General features: G+C 52.2%; 3 protein-coding genes across 6 annotated transcripts; 2 read left to right on the top strand and 1 right to left on the bottom strand.

The window, feature by feature from the left end:
• The first annotated feature begins 3228 nt into the window (after window positions 1-3228).
• MYLPF (myosin light chain, phosphorylatable, fast skeletal muscle) lies at window positions 3229-5753 on the top strand. Its single transcript, XM_034988882.1, has 7 exons — window positions 3229-3363; window positions 3969-4064; window positions 4317-4392; window positions 4589-4693; window positions 4800-4878; window positions 5368-5416; window positions 5553-5753. The coding sequence occupies exons 1-7, from the start codon at window positions 3361-3363 to the stop codon at window positions 5655-5657; spliced, it is 513 nt and encodes a 170-aa protein (XP_034844773.1). The 5' UTR covers window positions 3229-3360; the 3' UTR covers window positions 5658-5753.
• Window positions 5754-6491: 738 nt separating this feature from the next.
• On the bottom strand, window positions 6492-23592 carry SEPTIN1 (septin 1). 3 transcript variants are annotated; one of them, XM_034988881.1, is made up of 11 exons: window positions 23280-23592; window positions 9974-10064; window positions 9789-9875; window positions 9438-9561; window positions 8992-9126; window positions 8780-8897; window positions 7798-7899; window positions 7579-7678; window positions 7177-7342; window positions 6846-6932; window positions 6492-6740 (listed from the first exon to the last, which is right to left on the bottom strand). In XM_034988881.1, the coding sequence occupies exons 1-10, from the start codon at window positions 23319-23321 to the stop codon at window positions 6866-6868; spliced, it is 1032 nt and encodes a 343-aa protein (XP_034844772.1). In that variant the 5' UTR covers window positions 23322-23592; the 3' UTR covers window positions 6492-6740; window positions 6846-6865. The 3 variants fall into 3 exon arrangements, with proteins under 3 accessions (XP_034844772.1, XP_034844770.1, XP_034844771.1); XM_034988879.1 differs by having other exon boundaries at window positions 6846-6936; window positions 23280-23590; XM_034988880.1 differs by lacking the exon at window positions 23280-23592 and adding an exon at window positions 10238-10392 and having other exon boundaries at window positions 6846-6936.
• Window positions 18254-22654, top strand: ZNF48 (zinc finger protein 48). 2 transcript variants are annotated; one of them, XM_034988878.1, is made up of 3 exons: window positions 18254-18273; window positions 18814-18907; window positions 20047-22654. In XM_034988878.1, exons 2-3 carry the CDS (start codon window positions 18829-18831, stop codon window positions 21846-21848), a joined length of 1881 nt encoding a protein of 626 aa, XP_034844769.1. In that variant the 5' UTR covers window positions 18254-18273; window positions 18814-18828; the 3' UTR covers window positions 21849-22654. The 2 variants fall into 2 exon arrangements, with proteins under 2 accessions (XP_034844769.1, XP_034844768.1); XM_034988877.1 differs by lacking the exon at window positions 18254-18273 and adding an exon at window positions 18401-18646.
• Window positions 23593-25307: the final 1715 nt, after the last annotated feature.

The following is a 25307-nucleotide window of genomic DNA, read 5'->3' as shown; positions in this document are numbered from 1 at the left end:
GGGGGGGGCCGCGGGCCAGAATTGCTATTAATTTGCATTGTCAGCCAATGAGCGTATTCCCACACTTTAGCGACAGGAAGGGAGATAGACGGCTGTCTCAGCCAATGGCAGCATCCAAAGGGTAGGGGAGCTGCCAGCAGGCGGTGCCAGCCCAGGGATATCGGTGACAACCGGAGACAAGCGCAGGAGGGGGTGACAGTTGGGGACAGCGCCGAGAGGGGGCGGGGGCCAGGGACATTAGAGCAGTCCTTAGCCAATAAGAGCGCCGCGCTGCTTTGCTTGAGTCCTTTTAGGGCTGCCATTCTCTCTCTCTCTCTCTCTCTCTTAAGTAGGCTCCACAGCCAAGGTGGGGCTTGAACTCACGACCCTGAGATGGAGAGCCGCATGCCCCACCGACTAAGCCAGCCAAGGGCCCCCTGGGCTCCCCTTCTCCATCCAGAGCCGCCTCACTCTGGTGGTCTGTAAGACCCCACCACAGATCCAGTGCCCTGATCAAGTACTCTCAACCTCCACTCTGTCTCTAATTTTCATTCCGACCCGCAACCAACCTCAACACTCAAAAACCCGACGACTATTACCAGAGCCCCCAAATCCTCTAAGTGACCCATCTCCCTGGATCCTCCATTTCCTATGGGAATCCCAAGCCCTAAGTCCTTCTCAACACCTCCCCTCCCCCATCTATCTCATCTCCTCCCCAGAATCCAGGCTCTAATTCCTTGGACCTCATCCTCTGAGTGCCCCCCCCATTCTAGTGGGTATCCTAGACCCCAAACCATGAATTCCCAGTAACATGAACTCCCATATCTGTGTTCTTATTCTTTGGGGGATCCAGGACCTGTCCCATCAACTCCTCTCCCATCACTGCCACACCTCTCTGTACTCCTCATTTTCTGCTAAGAAAGCAGACCCCAATCTCATGAGCCCCCAGGCTACCATAGATCACAAACACAAAGCCCTGACTTTAGGAGTCCCATCTCTCTCTGACCCCCATCCCTTTGAGCCTCAGGGTTAGAGGGCCCCAACTTCCATACAGAATCCACCATCCTGAAATTTCAGTCAGGCCTAGCTCCCAATGTCCCAGGTCCTCCTTGGTTTCTGAGTTCTCTTAGGCTACTCGTTCCCAGCTCAGACCCAGATCCTGTGTATTCCCAGTCAGTGTCTGAGTTAGATACACAGCTCCTGATCTCCTTCTCCTCAATTTCCCCACTTTCCATTTGACCCCAGCTACCTGAGCACTTTCCCCCTTGCCCTCTTTGGAGTTTTTGTCCCCTCCCAGAACCCCGGATTAAGTGGGCTCCTCCCTGGGCCTAGACCCCCATGGTAACCGTATAAGGTGAGGCAGCTGTCCATTGAGGCAGGGAGGGGCCAGTGTAGGAGGCCAAGGGCAGCTGCTAAGTTTAGGGTGGCTCCTTCTCTCTTCTTAGAGACAACAGGTGGCTGGGCCCCAGTGCCCAGAAAAGAAAATGTCTTAGAGGCATTGGCATGAGACTGGAGGAGGGCAAAGGGAAGAGTCACCTTCCTCAGGACATCGGGTCCTAGAGGGAGCAAGAGAAGGAGGAGATGTGTGTCCTTGCCAACCTTGGCCTCCTGGGGCTTCCTCAGCCACTATTTCCCTAGGAGAGGGTACCTCAAAGTCACATAGTCAGCCAAACTGGTTCTTGCCCAGAATGAAGAAAGGAGCCACTGGCCATCCCAGCCACCGGGAGGAGGTGACCAACTAGCTTCCCTCTTGGTATTTGGACCCCCCTCCTCTGAGTTCCAACTTTCACAATAGGATCCAAAGAAATGATTATGGACTCACATTAGATTATGTTCTCCTGTTTCAAACTTTTCCAAGGCTCCCAAGGTCTCAATCCTCAGCCTGGCATGGAAGACCCTCCAATTTCTGGTCTCCAGCCTGCACCCTCTGCTCCAGCCCCATCACCATTCTGACAACCTGATTTTTCACTTCTCCAGGCCTTTGTCCATCTGTGCTCTATGCTTAGCTTGTCTGCCCCTCCACTTTCACCTGACTTACTTTTCCTGGCCTTCATAAAGTCATCCCCATAGTCCCACACAGGGCTGCTATGCTCTACTTTTGTGCTTCTAAGCAGCTGTTATGACATTTTCTGCCTTTATCCTGTCTCCAGAGCTAGGCTGTAAGTCCACCAAGGCAAGGCATAAATATTAATTGTAATGCTTATATTTCACTAAACTGTTTCCAAATAGTGTTCATATCCACAAGTTCTGTGGGATGGGGAAAACAAGGCCCAGGGAGTTAAAGCACAAAGTGCAAGATCACAGAGCAGGCTTTCTGCTCCAGGCTGTCTAGCCTCTTTCTTTCTTTTTTTTTTTTTTTTAAAGATTTTATTATTTATTTGACAGAGAGAACACAAGCATAGGGGGAGAGGGGAAGAAGCAGGCTCCCCGCCGAGCAAGGAGCCCGATGTGGGACTCGATCCCAGGACCCTGGGATCATGACCTGGGCCAAAGGCAGCCGCTTAACCAACTGAGCCACCCAGGCGTCCCTAGCCTCTTTCTACCTGGTCATTCTATGCTTGGCATCTTTTCTTGAAACATCCTCCCTGCCCCCACCAAAGGGGTCGTAGAAGACCTTCTTGATTCTTCAGCTTCTCAGACAGCTGTCTCCCTTTCGACTCTGCCACTACCCCCACAAACATACATATACTTGACTGTGAACTCCACAATGGGAGTGGGGGACTATGCTTGCCAGGGGGCACCCATGAGGCAGAGCCCAGTGCCTGGCATACTGTAAGTGCTCAATAATTTTACTGGCCTTAAATCTGGAGGGGCGCCTGGCTGGCTCAGTTGGTAGAGCATGCAACTCTTGATTTCTGGGTTGTAAGTTTGAGCCCCACGTTGGGTGTAGAGATTACTTAAAAATAAAAAATCTTAAAAAAAATACAAATAAATAAAAACATAAAAATGTTAATTTCAAAATAAGGAATGTTTTTAAAATAAATAATAAATCTGGACCCACCCCACTCAGGGGTACAGGGGCCTGGTTTATCTTTCTCCCAGTACAATGCCTCAGTTTGGGTCCTCTCTGAACTCTGGCACATTCGAGCCCCCTTTTGGGAAAGAGAACATCCCTTCCTGCCCAGGTCCTAGTGAGACATGCATCCCAAGACCCACTCCCTCCTCCCTCCCTGGGCTCCAGCTGCTGCCGGGCCTCCAAGAAAGGAGGGGCCCTGAGCCGGGCTATTTTGGTATCTGGGGTGGGCACCCACAGGGCTAAGGTTACCCTGGTATGTTGAGGGCTCCCTGGGGCAGGACTATATAACCCCAGAGGGACCGCCACAGGCTGACTCTGCTCCTTTCCAGCCAGAGCCACTGCCTTGCCCCCAGGAGACTGAAGACATGGTGAGTAAGAATCCCCCAGCCCCTACCCAGGTCCCTCAGACCTCAAGGCAGCCTCACTTTTTAAAAGAAAGTACCTGATTCCCAGTCCAGTAAGAGGAAACAGATGAATCTTCCCTTTCTTGGCATTGCTAATGAGGAGCGTACAGAACGATGGCCTAAATGACCCAACCCAGTCTGCCCAGACTCCACTCACAGGAGACCCATCCCTCTCAAAGCATGCTCCATACCTTCCTGCACTCCCTCTTCCTAAAACCCTCTGGGACCAATCAGGCAAGGATTCCAACTCCCATTTTATAAATGGGACAGCTGAGGTTCAGACAGGGTGAATGAGTAGATCAGGGTCACACAGCAAGTCTGGGACTCAGAGGAGGCAAGCTCAGGGCACTGAGAAGGGGACTCGACTTGTTCAGTAGAATGGAGGGTAGGAATTTGGGGATGCAACCAAAGCAAGTCCCTTCAGCAAAGAGCTCATAAGGAGGGGAAAGCCTAGAACCAGAAGAGTTGCTTTAGAAAAATGACTCAAAGAACCCTGAATCTAATCCATTGCCTCCAGAGAAGAGGAGGGATTGGCCCATGGACCCCTTTACCCATCCCTCAACTCCCAGGCACCCAAGAAGGCCAAGAGAAGGGCAGTGGCAGAGGGCGGAAGCTCCAACGTCTTCTCCATGTTTGACCAGACTCAGATCCAGGAGTTCAAGGAGGTGAGTAAGGGGAGAAGGGAGACTGAAGACTAACCAAAGGCCCCCCCTGCCGCCCCTCCCCCCCAACACCCCCTCCCTGGAATGTGCACCTGTTTGGGGGGAGGGGAAGGGCTTAGAACTCGTTGCTCCCCTCCCCATTTGGCATGCAAGAGAACAGCTGGCCGGGGGCCAGAATCTGATCTGCCTGGGGTAGGGATGCTGAAGCCTGGCCATGGGGGAACTAACCCCCCCCCCCACCCCTGCCTTCCACAGGCCTTCACGGTAATCGACCAGAACCGTGATGGCATTATCGACAAGGAAGATCTGCGGGACACCTTCGCAGCCATGGGTGAGCCCCTTATCCCACCCATAAAGATTCAAGGCTACAGAGTCCTGGGAATTCAGAAGCCTTGGGTTTCAGCCCTGCCGGCTCCACCCTGGGCCTCAGTCCACCCAGACGAAAATGGGTGGGATGGTCTGAATTTATGGGAAGGATCAACCCTTGGCCACAGGACCCCACTCCAGCTTTCCCCACCCTGCTCCAGGGCGCCTCAATGTGAAGAATGAGGAGCTAGATGCCATGATGAAGGAAGCCAGTGGTCCCATCAACTTCACCGTCTTCCTGACCATGTTTGGAGAGAAGCTCAAAGGTGAATGAAGTGTCCTGAGTCTAAGCCCCCAGCTGCCCCTCCCCAGACCTTTCAGAGACAGACCCTTCAGGGACCCTTTAGCTTCATGTGCCTTCTGATCCTCCAGGTGCTGACCCTGAGGACGTGATCACTGGAGCCTTCAAGGTCCTGGACCCTGAGGGGAAGGGCACCATCAAGAAACAGTTGTAAGTGACCCTCTCCAGCTGCTCACACAGAGAAAGCCTCCTTAAATTCTTTTTTTTTTTTTTTAAAGATTTTATTTATGGGAGGGCGGGGTGCAGAGGGAGAGGGAGAAGCAGCGACCAGACAACCAGAAGAAGAGAAGGGCTCAATCCCAGAACCCCGGGATCATGACCTGGGCCAAAGGCAGCTGCTTAGCTGACAACCCAGGTGTCCAGGCCTCCTTAAATTTTTAGCAAAGGTTAGGTATTAAGGGAGGGGATAAGGGAAAAATTAGCACTGTGGAAATGGGCTATAGGATTACATTTTCACAGCACATATGGGAAGGGAAGAGCAAAAGCAGTGAGGCCAGACTGATTGGGAGACCAGAGAGGGATCTAGAGTGACTTGGGTTTTCAAGTTGATACTAGGAATGGCAACCAGGATGAGGTGGGAGGGAGTGGAAAGGAACCACGAAGCCCAATCTCAACTCCCCATATGTCACCTCTCTCCAGCCTGGAGGAGCTGCTTACCACGCAGTGTGACCGCTTCTCCCAGGAAGAGGTGAGCGGGGGTGGGGTGGGGGTGGGGTGTGTGTGTGTGTGTGTGTGTGTGTGTGTGTGAGGGCCCGGGAGAAGCAGAGGGAGGGGGAAGGGGAGCATACGGAACCGGTAGGAGACGCCCCTGAATCTTTCCCCAGATCAGGAACATGTGGGCAGCCTTCCCCCCCGACGTGGGAGGCAACGTAGACTACAAGAACATCTGCTACGTCATCACGCATGGCGATGCCAAGGACCAGGAGTAGGGGACCCACCCTCTTAGGCCTCTGCTGGTCAACGCCTTGCTGCCAGTCCGACCCCCCACCAGACTCTAATAAAACTAAATTGGTCGTTGTTTCTTAGCGGCGGCGCCTTCGGTGCGTTTGTGGGAGAGGAACTCAGGTGGGGCGCGGGGCTGAAACACAGCCCGGCACGAAGCCAGCGCCCAACAAATGAATGAGTAATTAGTGGCTGGGAGGTCTGGGTGGGGCGGTTTCGTTCCACCAGCTACACCCGCCACTTACTCCCGCCGGGAAAGGAAGACTCGCGTGGCCTCGGGGAAACTGTTTTTTATTATTATTATTATTTAAGATTTACCCATTTATTTATTTGAGACAGCGAGCGCGCGAGCAACGGGAGGTTCAGAGGGAGGGGGAGAGAGAGAAAATGTCTAGCCGACTCCCCACTGAACAGGGAGCCCAAGGCCGCTAAATCCCAGACCCTGAGATCATGACCTGAGCCGAAATCAAGAGTCCCACACTTTAACCGACTGAGCCACCCAGGAGCCCTGACACTGTTTTGTTTGTTTGTTTGTTTGTTTTTAAGATTTTATTTATTTATTTGACAGAGAGAGACACAGCGAGAGAGGGAACACAAGCAGGGGGAGTGGGAGAGGGAGAAGCAGGCTCCCCGCAGAGCAGGGAGCCCGATGCAGGACTCGATCCCAGGACCCTGGGATCATGACCTGAGCCGAAGGCAGTCGCTTAACCAACTGAGCCACCCAGGCGCCCCCTGACACTGTTTTTATTGAAGTCACAGCTTGGGTGAAGAGCGGCGGGGGTGGGGGCCAGGGGCGGGGCTGGAAGCTGGGGCGGGGCCGGGTGGGGGCGGGGCCAGAGGCGGGGCCACAGATTTGGGATTGGGAGAACCTGTTAGCCGGTGAGCCCCCCCTGCGGGGGCGGGCCTCTCAGGCTGGGGCTCCAGGATTGGATAGGAGGCCGACTGAAGGCGGAGCCGAGGTAAAGGAGGGCGATGCGGGGTCCTCAGAGTGCGTCCTACTGCTCTCCCTGAGTCTGGCTCTGCTGCATCTGGGCCTGCATCTTCTCCAGCATCTCTTGCATGCGGCGCAGCTGTGCGGGGCAAGATTGTAGGCGTGGGATCGGGGAGGCCAGAGAGGGACTTCGAAGAGCACTTGGGGCCTTGGGGGGAGGAGGGGGAGCGAGGTACTTGCTCACCTCTTCATCTTTCTCGCGGATCAACTTCTCGGTCTCGGCCAGAGGCAGCATGGGCAGCGGGATCTCTGTGGCGCTCTGGCGGGAGAGCTTACTAGGGGGCATGGGAAAAGGGGCAGGGAATCAAGGGCGGGACCCTCCGTTGTGGGTCGCAGAAGCGGGGCAGGGCGTGGGGCGACGTTGGGGTCTAGGAGGCAGGGCCATATGTCCTTTCAATGCCGTAAGCAAAGTGGGTGGGGGGAGATTCTGGAAGAGTCGTCTGGATGGTGAAGGTCGGGTCCGGGACAGTGAGGCCGGGCCTTGGGAGCCCCTGGGACTCAGGTCGGGCTCTCACCTACGGCTGGCTCGATCACGAGCCCCAGGCCGGGCCAGGCTCTGTAGGCAGCGGGCTCGGTAGCCCTCGTAGAGCAGATCGTGGGTCACCTCCTTCAGGTCCTGCAGGTGTGTTTGCACCAGCATCCGTCTCAGGTTCAGGAAGTCGCAGTGATGTGGGTTCTCCACTGAGGGGCGGACCGGCGAGCGTCAGGGAGCTTCGGGTCCAGCCCTACTGGCCGGGTCCAGTCGGCCCGGAGTCCTGCCCCGGCTCTAGGTGAGGGTCTGCAGTCCAAGGACCCCTCTTTTGGCCCTTAGGACCCCCGGGACGAGAGATCGCCCCAACTTCATATATTGGGTGCGGTTGACTCAGAGGCATTCTGGGCTCCCTGTTGGCCTCAGAACGCATGCCCACCTTACTCACCCTCCACGGTACCCCAAGAGTAGCGGCGTCCCCTCACGGGTCGGGTCCCACCGTCCCTCACGACCTCGCAGGAGCCAACGACTGCGAAAGGGATGCTTTCCTGGAGGGCAGGAGTCAGAGGTCACCGTTGGACCCCCCTGGGCAGAAACCTCGTTGTCAGCCTCCACCTCCTCATCCGCCTCCCCCGCTTCTTTGCCCCTTCCTCCTTTGCCTCTGCACCTTCATCTCTGCATCCTGCCTCTTGAAGTCTTCATCCTCATCAGAGTCACAGTCGGGGAACTGGTAGATGTTGATCTCCTCCTCTTTCAACTGGTCCCGGATCTGGGAGCAGACATGCACAGGCGGTGAGAAACAGAGGCTGTGCCTAGCAGACACTGCATGGCTGGACACTGAGATACAGGTTCCAGGTGGTCAGAGACAGAGAGGAAGACATGAAAGACAGAGATGGTAACATACAGGATGCCCCAAACCAAAATCTCAGAGGGGCGCCTGGCTGGCTCAGTCAGTAGAGCATGTGACTCTTGATCTTGGGGTTGTGAGTTTGAGCCCCACAGTGGGTGTAGAGATTGCTTAAAATCTTGGGGCGCCTGGGTGGCTCAGTGTGGGTTAAGCATCCAACTTGATTTTAGCTCACGTCTTGATCTCAGGGTTGTGAGTTCAAGCCCCCGTGTTGGACTCCGCGCTGCGCGTGGAGCCTACTTAAAAAATAAATAAAAATTTAAAAATAAATAATCTTAAAAAAAAAACCCTCAGACGATGAGAGATATAGATGGTGAAAAAGAGACAAAGACACCCTAACAGGGACGACTGAGGCCTGGAAAGATTGTAAAATGAAGCAGACACCAGAGGCCCAGGAGAGAGAGGCCTAAGCATAAACAGTGGGAGAGGCCTCTGAAGTCACGAGGTGGGTCAACATCCTGGGGCTGGAGGGATATCAAGAGTCATCATGCCTTTGTTGCAGCTCTCAGACAGGCCTCAGCCAAGCATCCAGTCCAGGGATTCTATTCTGGGCCTCCGGAGACATGGCTCCTTTCAGCCAGCTTACTACCCACCTTCCTCAGAAACTTTCTCCCACAATGTCTCTTGACACATTATACTTCCAAAAGGCGATCCCAAGATCAAAGAAGTCAAAGCTGAGTTCAGGTTTGATAATGACTTCTGGCTTCACGTAGGACCAAAGATCAGAGGTCACCAGACATACCTTCTGCTTGAGGGCCTGGGTTTCCTTAGGCATCAGGGCATCTGCTTTGCCAATGACTGGGATGATGTTGACCTTTTCGTGCACTGCCCGGAGGAAGGCCACATCTAGGGGCCGGAGCCTGCACAGAGTGATTGGTCAGGGCTCAGCCTTAGGCCACAGAAACCCTCCCTCTCCCTCCCCAAATACCCCAACCCCCCAGGGTGTCCCCAGACCCTCGGCCAAAGGGTGAGATGAAATAGAGGCAGCAGTGGACACGGGAATCCTGAATGTTCTTCCGGTTCAGGCCACTCTCATCCCTCAGATACTGCTCAAATTGCTCCTCGATGAAGTGCACCACAGGCAGCCAGCTGGGGTGTGGGGCAAGAGAGTAGGTCAGAGATGAGGGGCCACAGGGCAGGGAAGGGGCCAAGGTTAGCCAGGACTGTGGGGGTAGGAACTAGCTTCTTGGGGTCCAACCAAAGACATCAAAGGAGATTGGCGGGGTTTAGGTCAGATGTCAGGAAGCACAGGGCACTCTGGGCCACATGGCCACCAGAAACAGGCCCCACCTTCTGGGGAGGGCAGGGGCAGAGCAGACCAGCCCTGGAACTGACCCCTCAGTCTTCATAGAGTAGCCACATTGGGAAGCTTAGTCCCCGCTCCTTCCCCTGCTCCTCACCAGTCTGAGCAATCCACGGAGTCCCCAAAGCCAGGTGTGTCCACCAGGGTCAGCTTCACCTTAATACCCCCCTCCTCGATCTCCACGCCCCGGCGCTCAATGGTCAGCGTTTGTGTCAAGCGAGCTGTGGGGATGGGGAGAGGTCAGGGAGCTGGGTAGGGGTCTGAGCCAGGACTGATTTCCTTTCTCAGAATCACAGTTACCCCCACTCATTTTTCAGGGGAGTCTCAGAGAAAAGCAGTGAGCCACCCAAGTCCCCCAGAAAGTCAGGGGAGACCCAGATGAAAAGAAAGAGAGTGCAGCCTGGGGATGGGAGAGACAGAGTCCCTGGAGAGGTCAGGAGGGTCTTACCACTGGCTTCTGGCAGTTGCCGGTCCTCATAGAGATTGGTGAGAAACAGGCTGTTGATGAGGGTGGATTTTCCCAGGCCTGACTCCCCTGTAGGCAGGACAGACCCACCTGGTCAGGTGAGGAGACAGCCAGGGTATCTGGAGGAAGCCTCCCCCAACCAGTCCCCTGTCCAAAACCCATCGGACCTGCCACCATGAGTGTGAAGTCAAAGCCCTTCTTGACGGACTTGCGGTGCAGCTGGTTGGGGAGGGCGGCGAAACCCACATACTCCTTGTCCTGTTGGTGGGGGACAGTGTGAGGCTGCTGGGAGCGGCGGGCTGGGCCCCCAGGATAACCTGACCTTGTGGGCGAGGAGAAGTCAGCCTGCTGTGGGTTGACCTGAACCTGGCTACTCTGGGGGTTGGGGGCTGAGGGCAGAGATGTCTGTATTCTGGGGCAGAAGGACTCACCATGGCCCTGCTAGCTGTCGCTGCACCTGCTGTCTCTCCCCACTTCCTCTGGTGGGGCAGGAAGTTGGTGTGGCAAATAAGGGGGCGGGCAATGTAGGAAGCTGAGATGCTCGAACTGGTGGGGAAACCCAAGACCAAGAATACCTGGAGTTCTCATTTCCTGGAGCCCTTTGGCTATCCCCCCCATGGGAAGCTTCAATACCTCAGTTCTCTGCACACCCTTATTCCATGCCCCCACTGTAGCCCCATCACCCGGGTAGATGGGGTGTAGGCAGAGAGGAAGGAAGCAGATTGGCGTCTCTAGCAAGTGAGACGAAGGCTTTGACTGGGATGGTTAAAAAAAAAAGTTCCCAGGGTCTAAGTGGACCAAAAATCATAACAGGATTAGGGGTGGAAGGGGCCATTAATTTTCCTTACCAGCTCATGCAACTGATTCTTTTTCTTTTTTTTCATGCAATTGATTCCTTTTTTTTTTTTTTAAGATTTTATTTATTCATTTGGGGGAGAGAGAGAGAGAGAGAGAGCATTTGGCACATGAGTAGGGGAGGAGGGGCAAAACGGGGAGGGGGGAAAGGAGAGGGACAGAGGGAGAGAGAGGAGCAGACTCCCAGCTGAGCAGGGAGCTCACCTTGGGGCTTGATCCCAGGACCCTAAGATCATGACCTGAGCTAAAGGCAGACACTTAACCACTGAGCCACCCAGGCACTACTTCATGCAATTGATTCTTGAAAGGACTTCAAGTCTTTGGACATCACTGCCAGAGAGACCTTCCTTTAGAATCCTGGCCAAGGCAGTCCCCTGCTCTAGCCCCTTCAGGGACTTCCCAGTAACTTCAGAATTAAGTCTGAGCTCTGGCCTGGCAGCCAGAGCCTTCCATATCTGGCCTCATCACCCATCCCTCACTCCTCCTTGGAGAATGCCCACATCCTTCACTCTGCCCACATTGAGCTTTTTATTTTTTTTAAGATTTTACTTATTTATTTATCTTTTTATTCGACAGAGAGAGACACAGCGAGAGAGGGAACACAAGCAGGGGGAGTGGGAGAGGGAGAAGCAGGCTTCCCGCCGAGCAGGGAGCCCGACGCGGGACTCGATCCCAGGACCCTGGGACCATGACCTGTGCGGAAGGCAGATGCCCAACGACTGAGCCACCCAGGTGCCCCCACATTGAGCTTTTCCTTTTGCTCTTCCAGATCCTTCAAGGGTTTGATTCAAAGATCTCTTCTTCCTCCTCTAGGAAATCTTGCCCAACTACCCCAGGCACAGTCATTTTCCCTCCTCCAAACTCTCTAACCCCTTCCACAGACCTCTCCCCAATGCTTGCATTTATTTATCTGGCTATCTTCTCTACCGGCTGAGCTTTCTGAGGTCATGGACCATGTCCTCTTCATTTCTATATCTTCAGTGTCTTGCCAAGGCCTGCTGCAAAGCAGGTGCCAATAAATAATATACTAGATGAATGCGTGCATGAGTAATGAGTGAATGAAGTTGGTCAGGGCCCAAGGCTAGCAGAACATGTAAAAGGAGCCTTGCTCTGGAGGCAGAAAGCTCTGCAAACCTCAGTTCTCCCACTTACTACGGGACCTTGGGCGAGTCATTGGACCTCTCTAAACTCCATTTTCCTCATGGTAAAATGAAATACACACATTTCCACTTGGTTATCAGGACTCGAGTAGTTCCAGATGACATGAGCTTTGGAGTCAAATCAGCTATATGCACAAACCCTGACTTTAGCCTTTATGACCTGAGTCACCTCTCCAGGCCTCTAAAGCTAGTCTTCCTACTATGGCCTGTAAGGCCCTGCTGGATCTGGATTGCACCTACTGCTCCACCTCATTTTCTTTCTCCACTGCTTGTGGTTCTATTTATTATTTCCCTGTTAGCCCCTGTTGCGGACTCAGCTGTGTCTCCCCACCCCTCCCTGCCAAATTCATGTGCTGGAGCTCTAACCCTCAATGTGACTATATTTGGAAATAGGGCCTTTAAGAAGGTAATTGAGGTTAAATGAAGTCATAAGGGTGGAACCCTGATCCAATAGGTCTGGTGTCCTTATAAGAAGAGACACCCATGATCTCAGCCCAGGCACAGAGGAAAGGCCACGTGACCACGTGAGGCCACAGTGAGAAGGTAGCTGTCTGCGACCCAAGGAGACCAGAAACCAGCCCTGCTGGCACCTTTAGCTTGGACTTCCAGTCTCCAGAACTATGAGAAAATCAATGTCTGTTGTTTAAGACTCCCAGCCTGTGGTATTTTGTTACGGCAGCCGGAGCCGACTGATTCAGCATCGTAGCTCACTCCTACCCCTCATCCTAAGGCAACCACCCTAATGTGCTTCGTGTGTAGTTTTTTGGCTTGTATACATTTTGAAAAATGTGTAGTATACAGTGCATGTTTACACAAAGGGTTATATATATATATATGAATACATATTAACTTTTTCATTCAGCACTATCTTTTTAAAACTTTTTTAAAGCTTTTTTTTTTTTTAAGTAATCTGTACATCCAATGTGGGGCTCGAACCCATGACCCCGAGAGATCAAGATTGCATTCTGTTCTGATTGAGCCAGCCAGGCACCCCCTTCTGTACGATTTTTTAAGATCCATCCACGTTGCCGTGTGTCTATCTTATTCTTACTCAAACTCATTTCTATAACTGTCCCCTTCATGTAACCTTGGACATGAAGTCCAGGACCTCTCTGGGCCTTACTTTCCTTATCTTTCAAATGGGATTGGAGAGGTGCCTGGGTGGCTCAGTCGGTGAAGCGTCTGCCTTCAGCTCAGGTCATGATCCCACAGTCCTGGGATCGAGCCCCACGTCAGGCTCCCTGCTTGCGGGAAGCCTGCTTCTCCCTCTCCCACTCCCCCTGCTTGTGTTCCTGCTCTCGCTGTGTCTCTCTCTGTCAAATAAATAAATAAATAAATAAAATCTTAAAAAAAATGGGATTCGAATCTCCTGCCGCATTAAACTCAGAAGTTGTGCAAGAATCAGAGGATTATAGAGACATCGTGATTAAGAGATGTATGATCTTGCTGTGTGATCTTGGGTATCTTACTTTTACTTCTCTGTGACTTCGTTTCTTTATCTGTTAAATGTTAAATTAATAATTCTACCTCTTAGGGTGACAGTGGTCTAATTATATGGTCTAATACACATAAAGCTCTTAGTTCAGTATCCAGCGTACGAGATGAGCTCCCACAGAAAGCTAGTATTGCTAGCATTACTTGAGCGGAGGACTGTGTCAGTACCACCATCTCAAATCTAGTGACTGCTCCTTGCTGAGGATCCAAACAGTGGATCGGTCGGGGATTCGGCCATCTGGGGAGACAGAAACAGCCACTAGTAAGTGTGCCAAAGAACACTGGTGGTAAAAATGTTGCGCAACAAGGATATAAACAGAGGACTTCGAGAAGCCAAGGGAAAGGATAATTATACCGCTCCTCACTCCACCGCAGCCTTTCCTCCTGCATTTCTTATCAAGCTGAACAGGCCTAATGTCTTAATTAAAACTCTGAGCTCCTCCCCCTTTGCGCTGCACAAGTACATTTGACTCTTGACCAACACTGGTTTAAACTGGGGGGAGGGGGGGGCACTTACATGCAGATTTTTTTCAACAAATACAGTATTATAAAGGTATTTTCTCTTATGATTTTCTTCTTTAAATTTTTATTTATTTTTTAAGAGATTTCATTTATTATTTGAGAGAGAGAGAGAGAGAGAGCAGGAGAGCATGAGCCAGGGGAGGGGCAGAGGGCAAGAGAGAAGCAGACTCCCCATTGAGCAGGGAGTCCAATGGGGGGCTTGATTCCAGGACCCCAGGATCATGATCTGAGCCGAAGGCAGACGCTTAACCCACCCACCCTGGTGCCCCCCCCTTTTAAAGATTTATTTATTTGAGACAGAGAGACAGAGTGTGCACGAGGCAGGGGGAGAGGCAGAGGAGTGCAACTCGGGACTCCATCCCAGGACAAGATCATGACCTGAGCCAAAGTCAGATGCTTAACTGGCTGAGCCACCCAGGCACACCTCTCTTATGATTTCCTTTTCTCCAGCTTACTTTGTTGTAAGAACACAGTATATAATACATGTAACATACAAAATACGGGTTAATCAATGGTTTATGTTGTCGTTGACGCTTCTGGTCTAGTAGTTAAGTTTCTGGGGAGTCAAAAGTTATACATGGATTTCCAACTGCAATGAGCATTGGAACCCCTAACCCCTGCATTGTTCAAGGGTCAACTGTATACCCAACTGGTTTCCAAAATCTTCCTGTCAGAAAAATTGGTCCCCCTCTCTCTATACCCTCTATCACCTTGCACCTGTCCTGGATTCAAACTGATCATGTCTTCCCTGAGCTATTCGATAGCCTTTAGGGAAATAACATGTATATTCATTTATTTCTTATAAAATCAACATATTCCCACAGAAAAAAAAAATAGAAAATACAATGGTTTTAGAAATATATGCATCTAATATCACTACTATGATACAACCCCATTTTGACTTTTATCCTTCTAGATTTTCTCCCATCCCTATTAATATGAATAAACATATTTACAAAACTAGGATCATACTATAACTTTGTTTGGAATCCTATTTTTGTCACTTCATATGTTCTATACATCTTTCTATAATACACGTGTATATTGTAATTTTTTAACATGTTCATTTTTATGAGAATGCTGTTTAACAATTTGATGAGTGCTTTTTCTTAAAGTTTTATTTTAATTCCAGTTAACATAGTTATATTAGTTTCAGGTGTACAGTATGATTCAACAATTCTATACATCGCCTGGAGTGCAACATACGTGCACTCCTTAATCCCCATCACTTGTTTAGTCCTCCCCCCCTCCCCTAGCTCTGATAACCATCAGTTTGTTCTAATTAAGAGCCTGTCTCTTGGCTTAGTCTCTTTTCCCCCCTTTGCTTGTTTTGTTTCTTAAATTCCATGAGTGAAATCACGTGGTATTTGTCCTTCTCTGATTGACTTATTTCCCTTAGCATTATACTCTAGCTCCATCCATGTGGTTGCAAAGGGCAAGATTTCTTTTTTTTATAGCTGAATAACAATATTCCATTGTATGTACATACCACATTTTCTTTATCCATTCATTTATCAATGGACACTTGGGCTGCTTCCATAATTTAGCTATTGTAGATTATGCTGCTATGAACATCGGGGTGCATGTATCCCTTTGAACTAATGTTTTTGTATTCTTCGGGTAAATACCCAGTAGTGCAATTGCTGGATTATAGGGTAGTTCTATTTTTCTTTGAGGAAACTCCATACTGTTTTCCAGAGTGGCTGTACCAATTTGCATTCCCACCAACAGTGCACAAGGATTCCCTCTTTGCTACATCCTTGTCAACACCTGTTGCTTGTATAGTTGATTTTAGCCATTCTGACAGGTGTGAGGTGAAATCTCATTGTAGTTTTGATTTGCATTTCCCTGATGATCAGTGATTTGAGCATCTTTACATGTATCTGTTGGCCATCTGTATTATCATTGTTATAGATGCTTAGTATTTAGATTGATTCCCGTTTTTCTCAGCGATAAACAGTGCTGAGCTGGGATGGACATGTTTGTGGTGCCATCATCGTGTACTTGTCCAGCCATTTCCTTAGGCCTTTCTATAAGGGGAATTCCTGAGTCAAAGGAAGTCACATATTTAAGGCATTTGTGCATATTAACAAATTGCCCTACAGAAAAGTCTCTTGGCTTGTAGAGATGACATGAATTATTAGTGACACAATATTCCATTTAACTGCTTATTACTCCAACAAATTATGTCCAGTCATTCATGCGATAAGGTTTGGGGCCTGTTCAGAGAAAGGAAGATCCTACCTTGAGATTCCTATGGGGCAGTTTATAGTAGATAGCTGTTTTCCCGTTTAATCATCTGGATTAGTTCTTTTTCATCTTGCCATCAAACCTGCATAGCTACCTATGGCCCCACCAGGCATCCCTGGAGGGGCTTCTTTATCTTTAGACCCAAATTCAGACTCAGACCTAGTGACTCCAGGCTTTCTCTTCCCAAAGTTAAAGGTAGCTCTGTGAGTGAGTATGGCGTGAGGGCTGGCCACCTTTCAGGGGAAGATTCCTCCAAGAGGGGCTACCTCTTTGCCATTTGGTACCCTCTTACCTCTGTTTTCCAGCACCTGGGGGGCACATGGTGGGCCCCCAGGAAACGAATAAACGTACCATTCTATCTTCAGCTTCCACTGCTTTCCTATTATGTGAACTCATGACACATTAAAACACAACTATTCTGTTTTCCTCTCGGAGGATAGGTCTTAACCATCTTTGGATCTCAAACTTCTAGCACATAGTAGGTTTTCAGTTAGTGTGTGGACAGCTGTTCATTTCATTCCCTCTGCCTGGAGTTCTTCATTCAGCCCCCACTTCAGCCCTCTCTGGACTTTGCAGAAATCTTAGCTGTTCTGAAAGGATTAGCTCAAAAAAGCCACTTTCTTTCTTGGTTTCTCCAGCCAAAAGAGTAAAAGCTGATATTCTGGGCTAAGCACTTTACACATATAACACATGAATTCTCAACCATTCAAATTAGCTATTATCATCCCCATTACAGTTTAGGAAACAGAAGTAATTTCCCCAGGGTCAAATAATAATGAATGACAAGGCCAGGAATCAGACTGCAGGAATGGCCTTAAAGACAGAGTCCACAGCCACTAAACTGGACAGGTCTCTCTCTCTGCACTACACTCCTATCATATTTTGTTCATCAGGTTGGTAGGGAATCTGTCTCATCACCTGCACATCTCCATATTCTACTGGACCAAGAGCTCCCTGAGTTCCTTTGTTATTTTCAGGGCCTAGACAGTGTCTAGATATTGGTTGGTGATCCCTCAGTATGTGCTGATTGATTTGTGGCCCTGGTTTCGGTCAGTGTCTAACATCCATGCACACCAGGCGCCCAGAACCGTGCAGACTCATTCCCACAGCTTGGAATTCTTCCTGCTCTCCCACACTATCTTGTACTGGTGCATGGAACTCTCCCACGTCTTCACAGTTTTTTCATGTTTGTGCGCTTGCCCCTGTAAACTGGTAGCATCCAAGGACAAATCTTACATGTGTTTCATCTCTTTATCTCAAACTCTTGGCTTAGCATTAAGGTGCTAATTAAATGTGAATTAATATACAAACCTCAGTCACCCCTCCCTACCATCAGATCATCAAGGGACACTTCCAGGCACTCCCCTCTTCCCCAAAGGCAAGCTTGCTCGGAGTCCAGATACCTGGGAACACAGACCCAGGTTCCCCCTGGGTTTGGCCTTTGTAGGTCTGTCGACCTGTCCCCTAGTCTCCCCATGGGCTCGCTCTTTGTGTCTCTCTTTGTCTCTGCCTGTTTCACTGTCTTTTGTTCCTCTGCCTCCGGGCCTTCTTCTCTGCAGATTCCCTTCCTTTTCTTACAGCTCCTCCGACTATGCTTCAATGACTTCGTATCTCTCTCTTATGTTTCTACATCTCTTTGTCTCTGGTGGCCAATCTCCTGCTCCCGTATTTTCGGGCCGCCGCAGTCTGTCGGTCTCTTTCTCTGTCTCTGTGTCCTCTCTGACTCGGGGCTCTTAGGTTACGACTTTGTGAGTCTCTGGCTCCGGGTCTCCGCTCCGCGCCCCGGGCCTGATTTCAACTGGCCACCTCTCCCCATCATTTCTCTGGAGTCGGCCTCTATCCTCTAGCTGCAGCTCGGGCCTCGGTCTCCCCCAGCCCAGCCCCCCTCCCCACCCCACCCCACCCCACCCCCGGCCCTAGGCCTCTCGGACCGGCCCCGCTTTGTTTCCTGTGTGTCGGCGCCCCGCCCCCGCCCCGTCTGGGGTCTCCGCCGCCCTCCGCCGCCCTTTGTTTGCCTTGGTCTCTCCCCCACCCTTTTCCCTGGGTCAGTCTTCGGATCTCTCTTTGTCTCTCCGGGCCGGGGAGGCTGGCGCAGTCGGGCAGCCCCGGAGGTCGGCGCGGGCGGCCCGACACAGCGATAATTAGGAAGAGTCTTCGGCCCTCATCACCCGGCTCCAGCCCAGGAGGTACACGGTTAATACCACCGAGTTCAGGCAACTGTCCTCGGCTTAGAGTAGCCCTGTCCGCGGCACGCGGCCTCCCGCCGGCCACCGAGCTCCGGAGGACGCGGGCGGCCCCCAACAGGCGTGCAGCTCCTCCCGGGTCCTAGAGCGGCTCGGTGAGGCCCAGCGCTTCCGCTTCCCGTCCCCGCCCCCCGGCGGCCGCCCCCGGGACGCCTGGGTCCGAGCCCCCTCCCCATCTGGCGCGGAGCCCGCATCCCGGGGCCGCCGGCGGCTCGGGCAGCGGAGCCCCGCCGAGGAGCTCGCGAGGACGCCGGGGTGACATAGCCGGAGGCGGCCAGGAGGAGAAGGGGGCGCTGCGGGCCGGAAGGAGCAGCAGGTGCAGGGGCGGCCGGTTGCGCGGGCGGGGGTCACCGGGAGCCGCGCCCCGCACCTCGGACCCGGCCGCTGCCCGGTGCCCGCGCTGGCCGGCAGAGGGCAGCGGCAGGGCGCCGCGGGCTGCACATGGCTGTGTGACCGTGGGATTGTGTCTGTCCCCTTGCTCAGGGCGGCGTGCGGGCGATGGAGCGCGCGGTGGAGCCCTGGGGCCCGGATCTCCAGGGCGCAGAGGAGAGGGAGCAGCTGAGAGGCGCCCGCACAGGTGAGGGCCGGGACGGTGCGCCGCCAGGGGCAGGTAAAGGCCGGGTGGGGACTCCGGTGCTGGGCTCTGTCTGGCCGAGACCCAGAAAAATCGGACATGAACTGTGCTTCCAGGGGGAGGGGGAGGGGAGCAAAAACCGAGGTTAAGGAGCCAACGTTTCTGAGCACCTACTCTGCATCAGGCCGTGAGGGGCTTCATCTCAAGGACTCTCCTGGCTCCTCGACAGTCATTACCAGCCTCACTGCCTCTGCCCTACTTCAGGCCTCCTTTTATCTCATCCTGACAATTGCAACAGCCTCCCCACATCCCTTTTCTCATCAGTGATGCACTCAGCAGCCACATTGATCCAAGTCCGGATTTAATCCTGTTTCCCTTCTCAAAAGCCTTCCCTAGCTCCCTTCTGCCTACTAATCAAAAGCCTAGTGTTCGATCTAGGCCTTACATGCTTAATCGAATCCCAACATCCCTTTCCAGCTTTATCTTCCATTCCTCTCCGTGGTTTACTCTTTTCCTTTGCTGTGAAAGCTTGGCCCTATCTCCTTATTTCCTTGCTCTCTTGTGACAGCGGTTATTCTGAGCCCACAATTATATTATTTGTGCTTGATCTTCTCTCTCCTACCAACCCTACGCATTTTGAGGGACAGGTGGGCGTCTGGGTCCTCTTAGGTACACGCAAGATGATTGAAGTAATAAATTACAGAGTGGGCTATAGAAATAGCAAATACTAGGTTTTCAAATAGAGACAGTATAATGTGGTTAACACAGGCTTGGGAATCAGACAGACCTGAGTTAGAAACATGGCTTTGCTACTTTCTAACCTTTCTAACCTTGAGTAAGTGACTTAAATTCTCTGAGTCTTCATGTCTATAAAATGGGAGTAGTAATAGTATTATTTCATAGCATTGTTTGCAAGGATTCAGTGATGCCTAGTTCAGTGACTGGCATATATTAAGGGCGTGTTATAAGGAAGTTACCATTGTTAATGAGAGGCAGCAATAAGAAGTGTTTCAGAAGTTCAGAGGAGAGGGAGAGCATCCTTGTGACCGCAGATTGTCAAGGAAGCCTTCCTGGGGAAGTTGTTATCAAAGATAGGGGCTGAGCCAAAGAGCAGGGTCTACTACTCCCTTTTCTTTCCCCAGGTATAGGGAGTGAGAATGTGGAGATTTCTCAGCCGGATGAGTTTGAACATACCCCACAGGAGGATGACTTGGGGTTCAAGGAAGAGGAAGATCTGGCCCCAGGTCACGAAGTAGGAAATGCCTCTCTCAAACCTGAAGGCATCCAGACCTGGGATGACTTGTGGGTCCAGAGAGAGGGACCAGGAAAACCTCAGGCTCGGGATAGAGGTCCCCGGCTCCTGGGAGAGCCACGTTGGGGCCAGGCTAGTGATCGGGCTGCCGTGTGTGGTGAGTGTGGCAAGAGTTTTCGGCAGATGTCAGATCTGGTGAAACACCAGCGGACCCATACAGGGGAGAAACCCTACAAGTGTGGGGTCTGCGGCAAGGGCTTTGGGGATAGCTCTGCCCGTATAAAACACCAGCGAACTCATAGTGGTGAGAAGCCCTACAGAGCCCGACCACCAGCCCAAGGCCCCCCAAAGATTTCTCGGTCCAGGATCCCAGCTGGTGAACGCCCCACTATCTGTGGCGAATGTGGCAAGAGCTTCCGGCAGAGTTCTGACCTGGTGAAACACCAGCGGACACACACGGGTGAGAAGCCCTACAAGTGTGGCATCTGTGGCAAGGGCTTTGGTGACAGTTCTGCTCGCATAAAGCACCAGCGGACACACCGGGGGGAGCAGCCTCCCCGGCCCGTGGTGCCCAGACGGCAGCCTTCTCGAGCAGCCACGGCAGCCACACAGGGACCTAAGGCCCAGGACAAGCCATATATCTGCACCGACTGTGGCAAAAGATTTGTGCTCAGCTGCAGCCTTCTGAGCCACCAGCGCAGTCACTTGGGGCCCAAACCTTTTGGCTGTGATGTGTGTGGAAAGGAGTTTGCCCGGGGCTCAGACCTGGTGAAGCACCTGCGGGTGCACACAGGAGAGAAGCCCTACCTATGCCCCGAGTGTGGCAAGGGCTTCGCCGACAGCTCTGCCCGGGTCAAACACCTCCGCACCCACAGTGGGGAGCGGCCTCACGCCTGTCCAGAATGTGACCGTACCTTCAGCCTCAGCTCCACCCTTCTCCGCCACCGCCTCACTCACATGGAGCCCCAGGACTTCAGCTTCCCAGGCTACCCCCTGGCCCCCCTGATCCCCAGCCCACCCCCCAGCTCAAGCCCACCCCCACCTCCTCTTGGCACGAGCCCCCCGCTGACACCTCGAAGCCCTTCACACTCGGGTGATGGGCCTTTTGGTCTGCCTGGCTTGGAGCCAGAGCCCGGGGGCCCACAGGCTGGGGAGCCACCCCCACCATTGGCAGGTGACAAGCCCCACAAGTGCCCTGAGTGTGGCAAGGGCTTCCGCCGAAGCTCGGACCTGGTGAAACACCATCGTGTGCACACAGGGGAAAAACCCTACCTCTGCCCTGAATGCGGCAAGGGTTTTGCTGACAGCTCGGCCCGAGTCAAGCACCTCCGCACTCACCGAGGTGAACGGGCTCGGCCACCACCACCATCCACTCTCCTGAGGCCACATAACCCCCCTGGCCCGGCACCCACAGCCCCCCGACCCCGAGTCCGAGCCCAGCCCTCTGGACCCAGCCAGCCCCATGTGTGTGGCTTCTGTGGGAAGGAATTCCCCCGGAGCTCAGATCTGGTCAAACACAGGCGAACACACACTGGGGAGAAGCCATATAAGTGTGCAGAGTGTGGCAAAGGTTTTGGTGACAGTTCTGCCCGCATCAAGCACCAGCGTGGGCACTTGGTCCTGCGGCCCTTTGGGACAGGGGATGGTCGGGCAAGGCCCCTCAAGGAGGAGCCACCAACAGGACTGGAATGATGGGGTCCAGGGAAGATGGAAGCCCAGGAGACCAAAGGGAGGGTATCTGCTGCTTAAGCAGAGAATAAAGGGCCGGGGAGGTGGTGGGAGGGAGAAGGAGGGGAAGAAATGGGAGAAAGGAGTGAATAGATAGAAATAGAGATTGGAGACAATGACCTTGAAGCTCAGGAAACTGTCCTGGCTGGGCTCAGTCAGGACCTTGACACTATGGTCTATACCCCCAGCTTCTAGAACACTGCCTTGTATTCTGAATAGCGTAGGCGCTCAGTACTGAATGAATAAACTGGCCTTAGCCTGAGGGCCCTTAAAAAACTAAATTCTGCTGCCTCTTAATCTAAGAATTGATCCCACCCAACCTTGCCCCTAGGAGACCAGCACCCTGGCCAGCACCAAACAGGGTTGGTTTGACCTTATGAGCCACAACAGTGAGACTTCAGGAGTTTTGGGTGGTAGAGAGGCAGGGGCATCTTGGAACCTTCTGATGGGAAGAGTATTGCTGTGTGGATTGCAGTATCCAGGCTCAGGCCACACTGGACATGGTCTTAGCCAGGAAGGGCGCTGTTGGACAGCCCAGACCTATCTGCCCTGGAGAACCCCAACCCGCCCCGACACCTGGACACTGGCAGAATAGACCAGAGACAGCAGAAGGGACAAACAGTCGATGCCAAGCCCAGGTCCTGGTGGACGTCAGCAGACAAACTGACTGGGAGAAGGGCAGGACTGGAGTGAGGAGAGGCCAGGGAAGCTCCAAGGCAGGACAGCCACATCTCCGTGTATCTCCTCGCCAATAAACTTTCTTGTCTGAAGCTCGGACTCTGCTTGTGTATGTGTGCGGGGACCGGGGGGAAGCGGGGAAGGTGTCAAAGCCTCACCACAGGTGAAGCCATGCGCAAACTTGTGAGGGTCCCTTGCCCTCTTCGAGCCCGTCAGATAAAGAAGTTGGAACAGTCAGCCGCTTTCCAGCTGTGACATCTGGTTGGAAAAACGGCCACCAGGTCTGTCAGCTGATGCCCTAGACCTGAGTTCTGGCTGCCCACAGGCGCCACCTACGCCACAACGTCGAGCGCGACCCCTAAAAGGAAAAACACGCGGCGCCACGGGGGTGGGGGTGGGGCGTAGGTCGGCGAGCGCCGTTGCTATGGCGACAGGTGGGGGAGAAAGGTGGCCGGCTGTCTAGTAAGGCGCGGAGGTCCCCGACACTGAGGCTCTGCCTACTGGGAAACCCCGCCTCCCTGAGACCCTTTTTTATTTGTCGAGAAACAGGTCATTTGACTGCATAGTCCAAAGGGAGGGCAAAGGGGACGCCTCTTTATCCCCTGGAAAAAGCAACCATATTTTCCCAGCGACCCATGCGTCATTAGGAGCAAGACTCCAATTCCTAGCTTTTTCCGAGGAGGGCGCCAGTAGGGAGGAAGGGAAGGAGGAACTGACCTGATTGGCCAGGGACAAAAAAGACGAGGGCAGTTCACCCATCTAAGAAATGAAGTACAAGGCCGCTTTGCAACTTCGCCGGTTGGGCGTCTCTGCTAGTCTCGGTGGGGGAATGGTCCCTGGATAGAGGCTCTCGCGAGATCTTAACCATCGGCCGGGCTTCCCTAGAAACCAATGAAAGCTGGCTTCGGCGCCCTTCCTCCCTATCTTCCCACCTCTGCCAAGTTGTGATACACGTTCGAAATGTTGCGTTCAGGCCCGGGGTTCTTGGCGGCTTCGGTCCTTAGGTGCACACACGCCCATAGGCCTGAATGGAGGCCTTTGGGGGGCTTTTGGAAGATCGCCCCTGCTGGTTTCCGTGTTTCCCCTCCTTACCAGCCGGCCTCCAAGCCCGCCTGCAGTGACCTTTGTAAAATTACATCTGTTTGTGTCGCTACCTATTAAAAACCCTACCGTAGCTCCATATGTCTCCTCCGGAAAACGTAGCTCCTTGGCATTCAGGTTGGCATCCAAGGTCTTCCATTTGTGTGGTTTCAGCCCTGTGCTTCTTAAACATTGCTTCGTTTACTTGGAATGCTCATTCCTCCCCTCCCCCCACCCCCGACTTGCTAACCTCTCCGAGTCAGAACACTTCAAGCATTACTTTCTCCCAGATGCCTTCCCTGAACCTCCAGCCTGAGTTAAAATCTACTTCTTCTGAGCACTTGAAACATGGAGAACTTCTTGAGGATGATTAGTCACTCAACAGCATTACCAGTTGTGGGCTGGGTATGGGGGATAGGACTATGAATAAAACAAAGTCTCTGCCCTCAGTTTCTATGCAGAAGACAGACGTTGGACAAATAATTACAAGTGTAGGAAGGACTATGCAGGAAGCATACCTACAGAAGAGAATCCTACCTGATTCAAAGGCCTCTCCAAAGAAATGGCAATTATGTTTAGACCTAAGGACTGAGTAAGCTAAGAAAGGAGGAGCGAGGGATGGTACAGGAGCTGGAGTCTTCTAGGCAGAGAGAAGAGAATGCTCCCAAGTCCTTGGGCATCAAGAACTGAAGTAGAGTTCTAGTGAGTCTGAAAGCAAACAGTGAAATGCAGAGTAATGAGTTGTATGATAAAGACTTTTCCAGATTCAGTTTTCTACCTCCCAGTCCCAGCCTGGCACACAATAGGCCTCACTAAATACTTTGGTGAGCAGTGTGTCCTTGGAACATGATGTGCTCTTCACAAGAGTTTACAGTCCCACAAGCTGCTACCTCCTTGTCAATATGGCAAGCTCCCACTCTTCTTTGAAGGTCCTTCACAGTTATCTCCTCAGAGAGGCCTGCACCCGATAACGACTCACTTCCCAGGGGGTTATTGTTATTCACTCATCTTAACTATCCTGCCAGAACACTTATACACCTACTGCTTTCCCACTGATACATATATATTTATGTTTATTCGTATATATTTATTTATCACAATCTTTTTTGCTAGACTATGAGATTCTCAAGAACAGAAACTAGATCTGAGTTCAGGTATATACTTGTACATGTTTGTAGAGCAAATGGACAGAAGTCCTTTTCCTCCTTTTGCAAACATCTATTCCAAAGCCCTCCCACAGCAGGAGACCCTTCCCGTGGTAACTTTTCACTGTTCCCAGCCGAGTCTCCTCACCGATTGAATCAGGGCAAGCAGGTCTTACCTTTTGCTAGAAGTGGGGTTCCAGACATAACCTGGCCCTTCCCCACCTCTCCTCCATCTCTCATGTTACATTTGCCCTTGCTAACTCACTTGGCTCCAGCCACACAAACCTTCTTTCTGTTCCTTAAATATGTCAAGCTTATTCTCACCTTAGGCCTTTGCAGTTCAGTCTAGAACACTTTTCCTCCAGATTTTCAAATGGCTAATCCTTTCTCATCATTCAAGATTCATCTCAAGTATTATTTCCTGAGATGCCTTCCCTATCCACATGATAGAAGCCCCCAAGGGGCACCCGAGTGGCTCAATTGGTTAAGCATCCGACTCTTGATTTCGGCTCAGATCATG

This window comes from Mirounga leonina, unplaced genomic scaffold (assembly GCF_011800145.1).
Source record: "Mirounga leonina isolate KUSES-001 unplaced genomic scaffold, KU_Mleo_1.0 Mir_454, whole genome shotgun sequence".
Classification (NCBI taxonomy): domain Eukaryota; kingdom Metazoa; phylum Chordata; class Mammalia; order Carnivora; family Phocidae; genus Mirounga; species Mirounga leonina.
Note: the sequence above shows the minus strand (reverse complement) of the source record. Positions and strands in the feature narration are given on the sequence as shown.

Excerpts from the sequence above, each read along its gene's own strand:
- ZNF48 (XM_034988878.1), top strand. The coding sequence starts at position 18,829 with ATGGAGCGCGCGGTGGAGCCCTGGGGCCCGGATCTCCAGGGCGCAGAG. Across the intron at positions 18,908-20,046 it reads GCTGAGAGGCGCCCGCACAG|GTATAGGGAGTGAGAATGTG; the intron begins GTGAGGGCCGGG and ends TTCTTTCCCCAG.
- MYLPF (XM_034988882.1), top strand. Across the intron at positions 4,065-4,316 it reads AGATCCAGGAGTTCAAGGAG|GCCTTCACGGTAATCGACCA; the intron begins GTGAGTAAGGGG and ends TGCCTTCCACAG. Across the intron at positions 4,879-5,367 it reads GGCACCATCAAGAAACAGTT|CCTGGAGGAGCTGCTTACCA; the intron begins GTAAGTGACCCT and ends ACCTCTCTCCAG.
- SEPTIN1 (XM_034988879.1), bottom strand. The coding sequence starts at position 23,321 with ATGGGTGAACTGCCCTCGTCTTTTTTGTCCCTGGCCAATCAG. Across the intron at positions 7,900-8,779 it reads CCCAGGCCCTCAAGCAGAAG|ATCCGGGACCAGTTGAAAGA; the intron begins GTATGTCTGGTG and ends GTCTGCTCCCAG. Across the intron at positions 6,741-6,845 it reads TCCGCGAGAAAGATGAAGAG|CTGCGCCGCATGCAAGAGAT; the intron begins GTGAGCAAGTAC and ends TGCCCCGCACAG.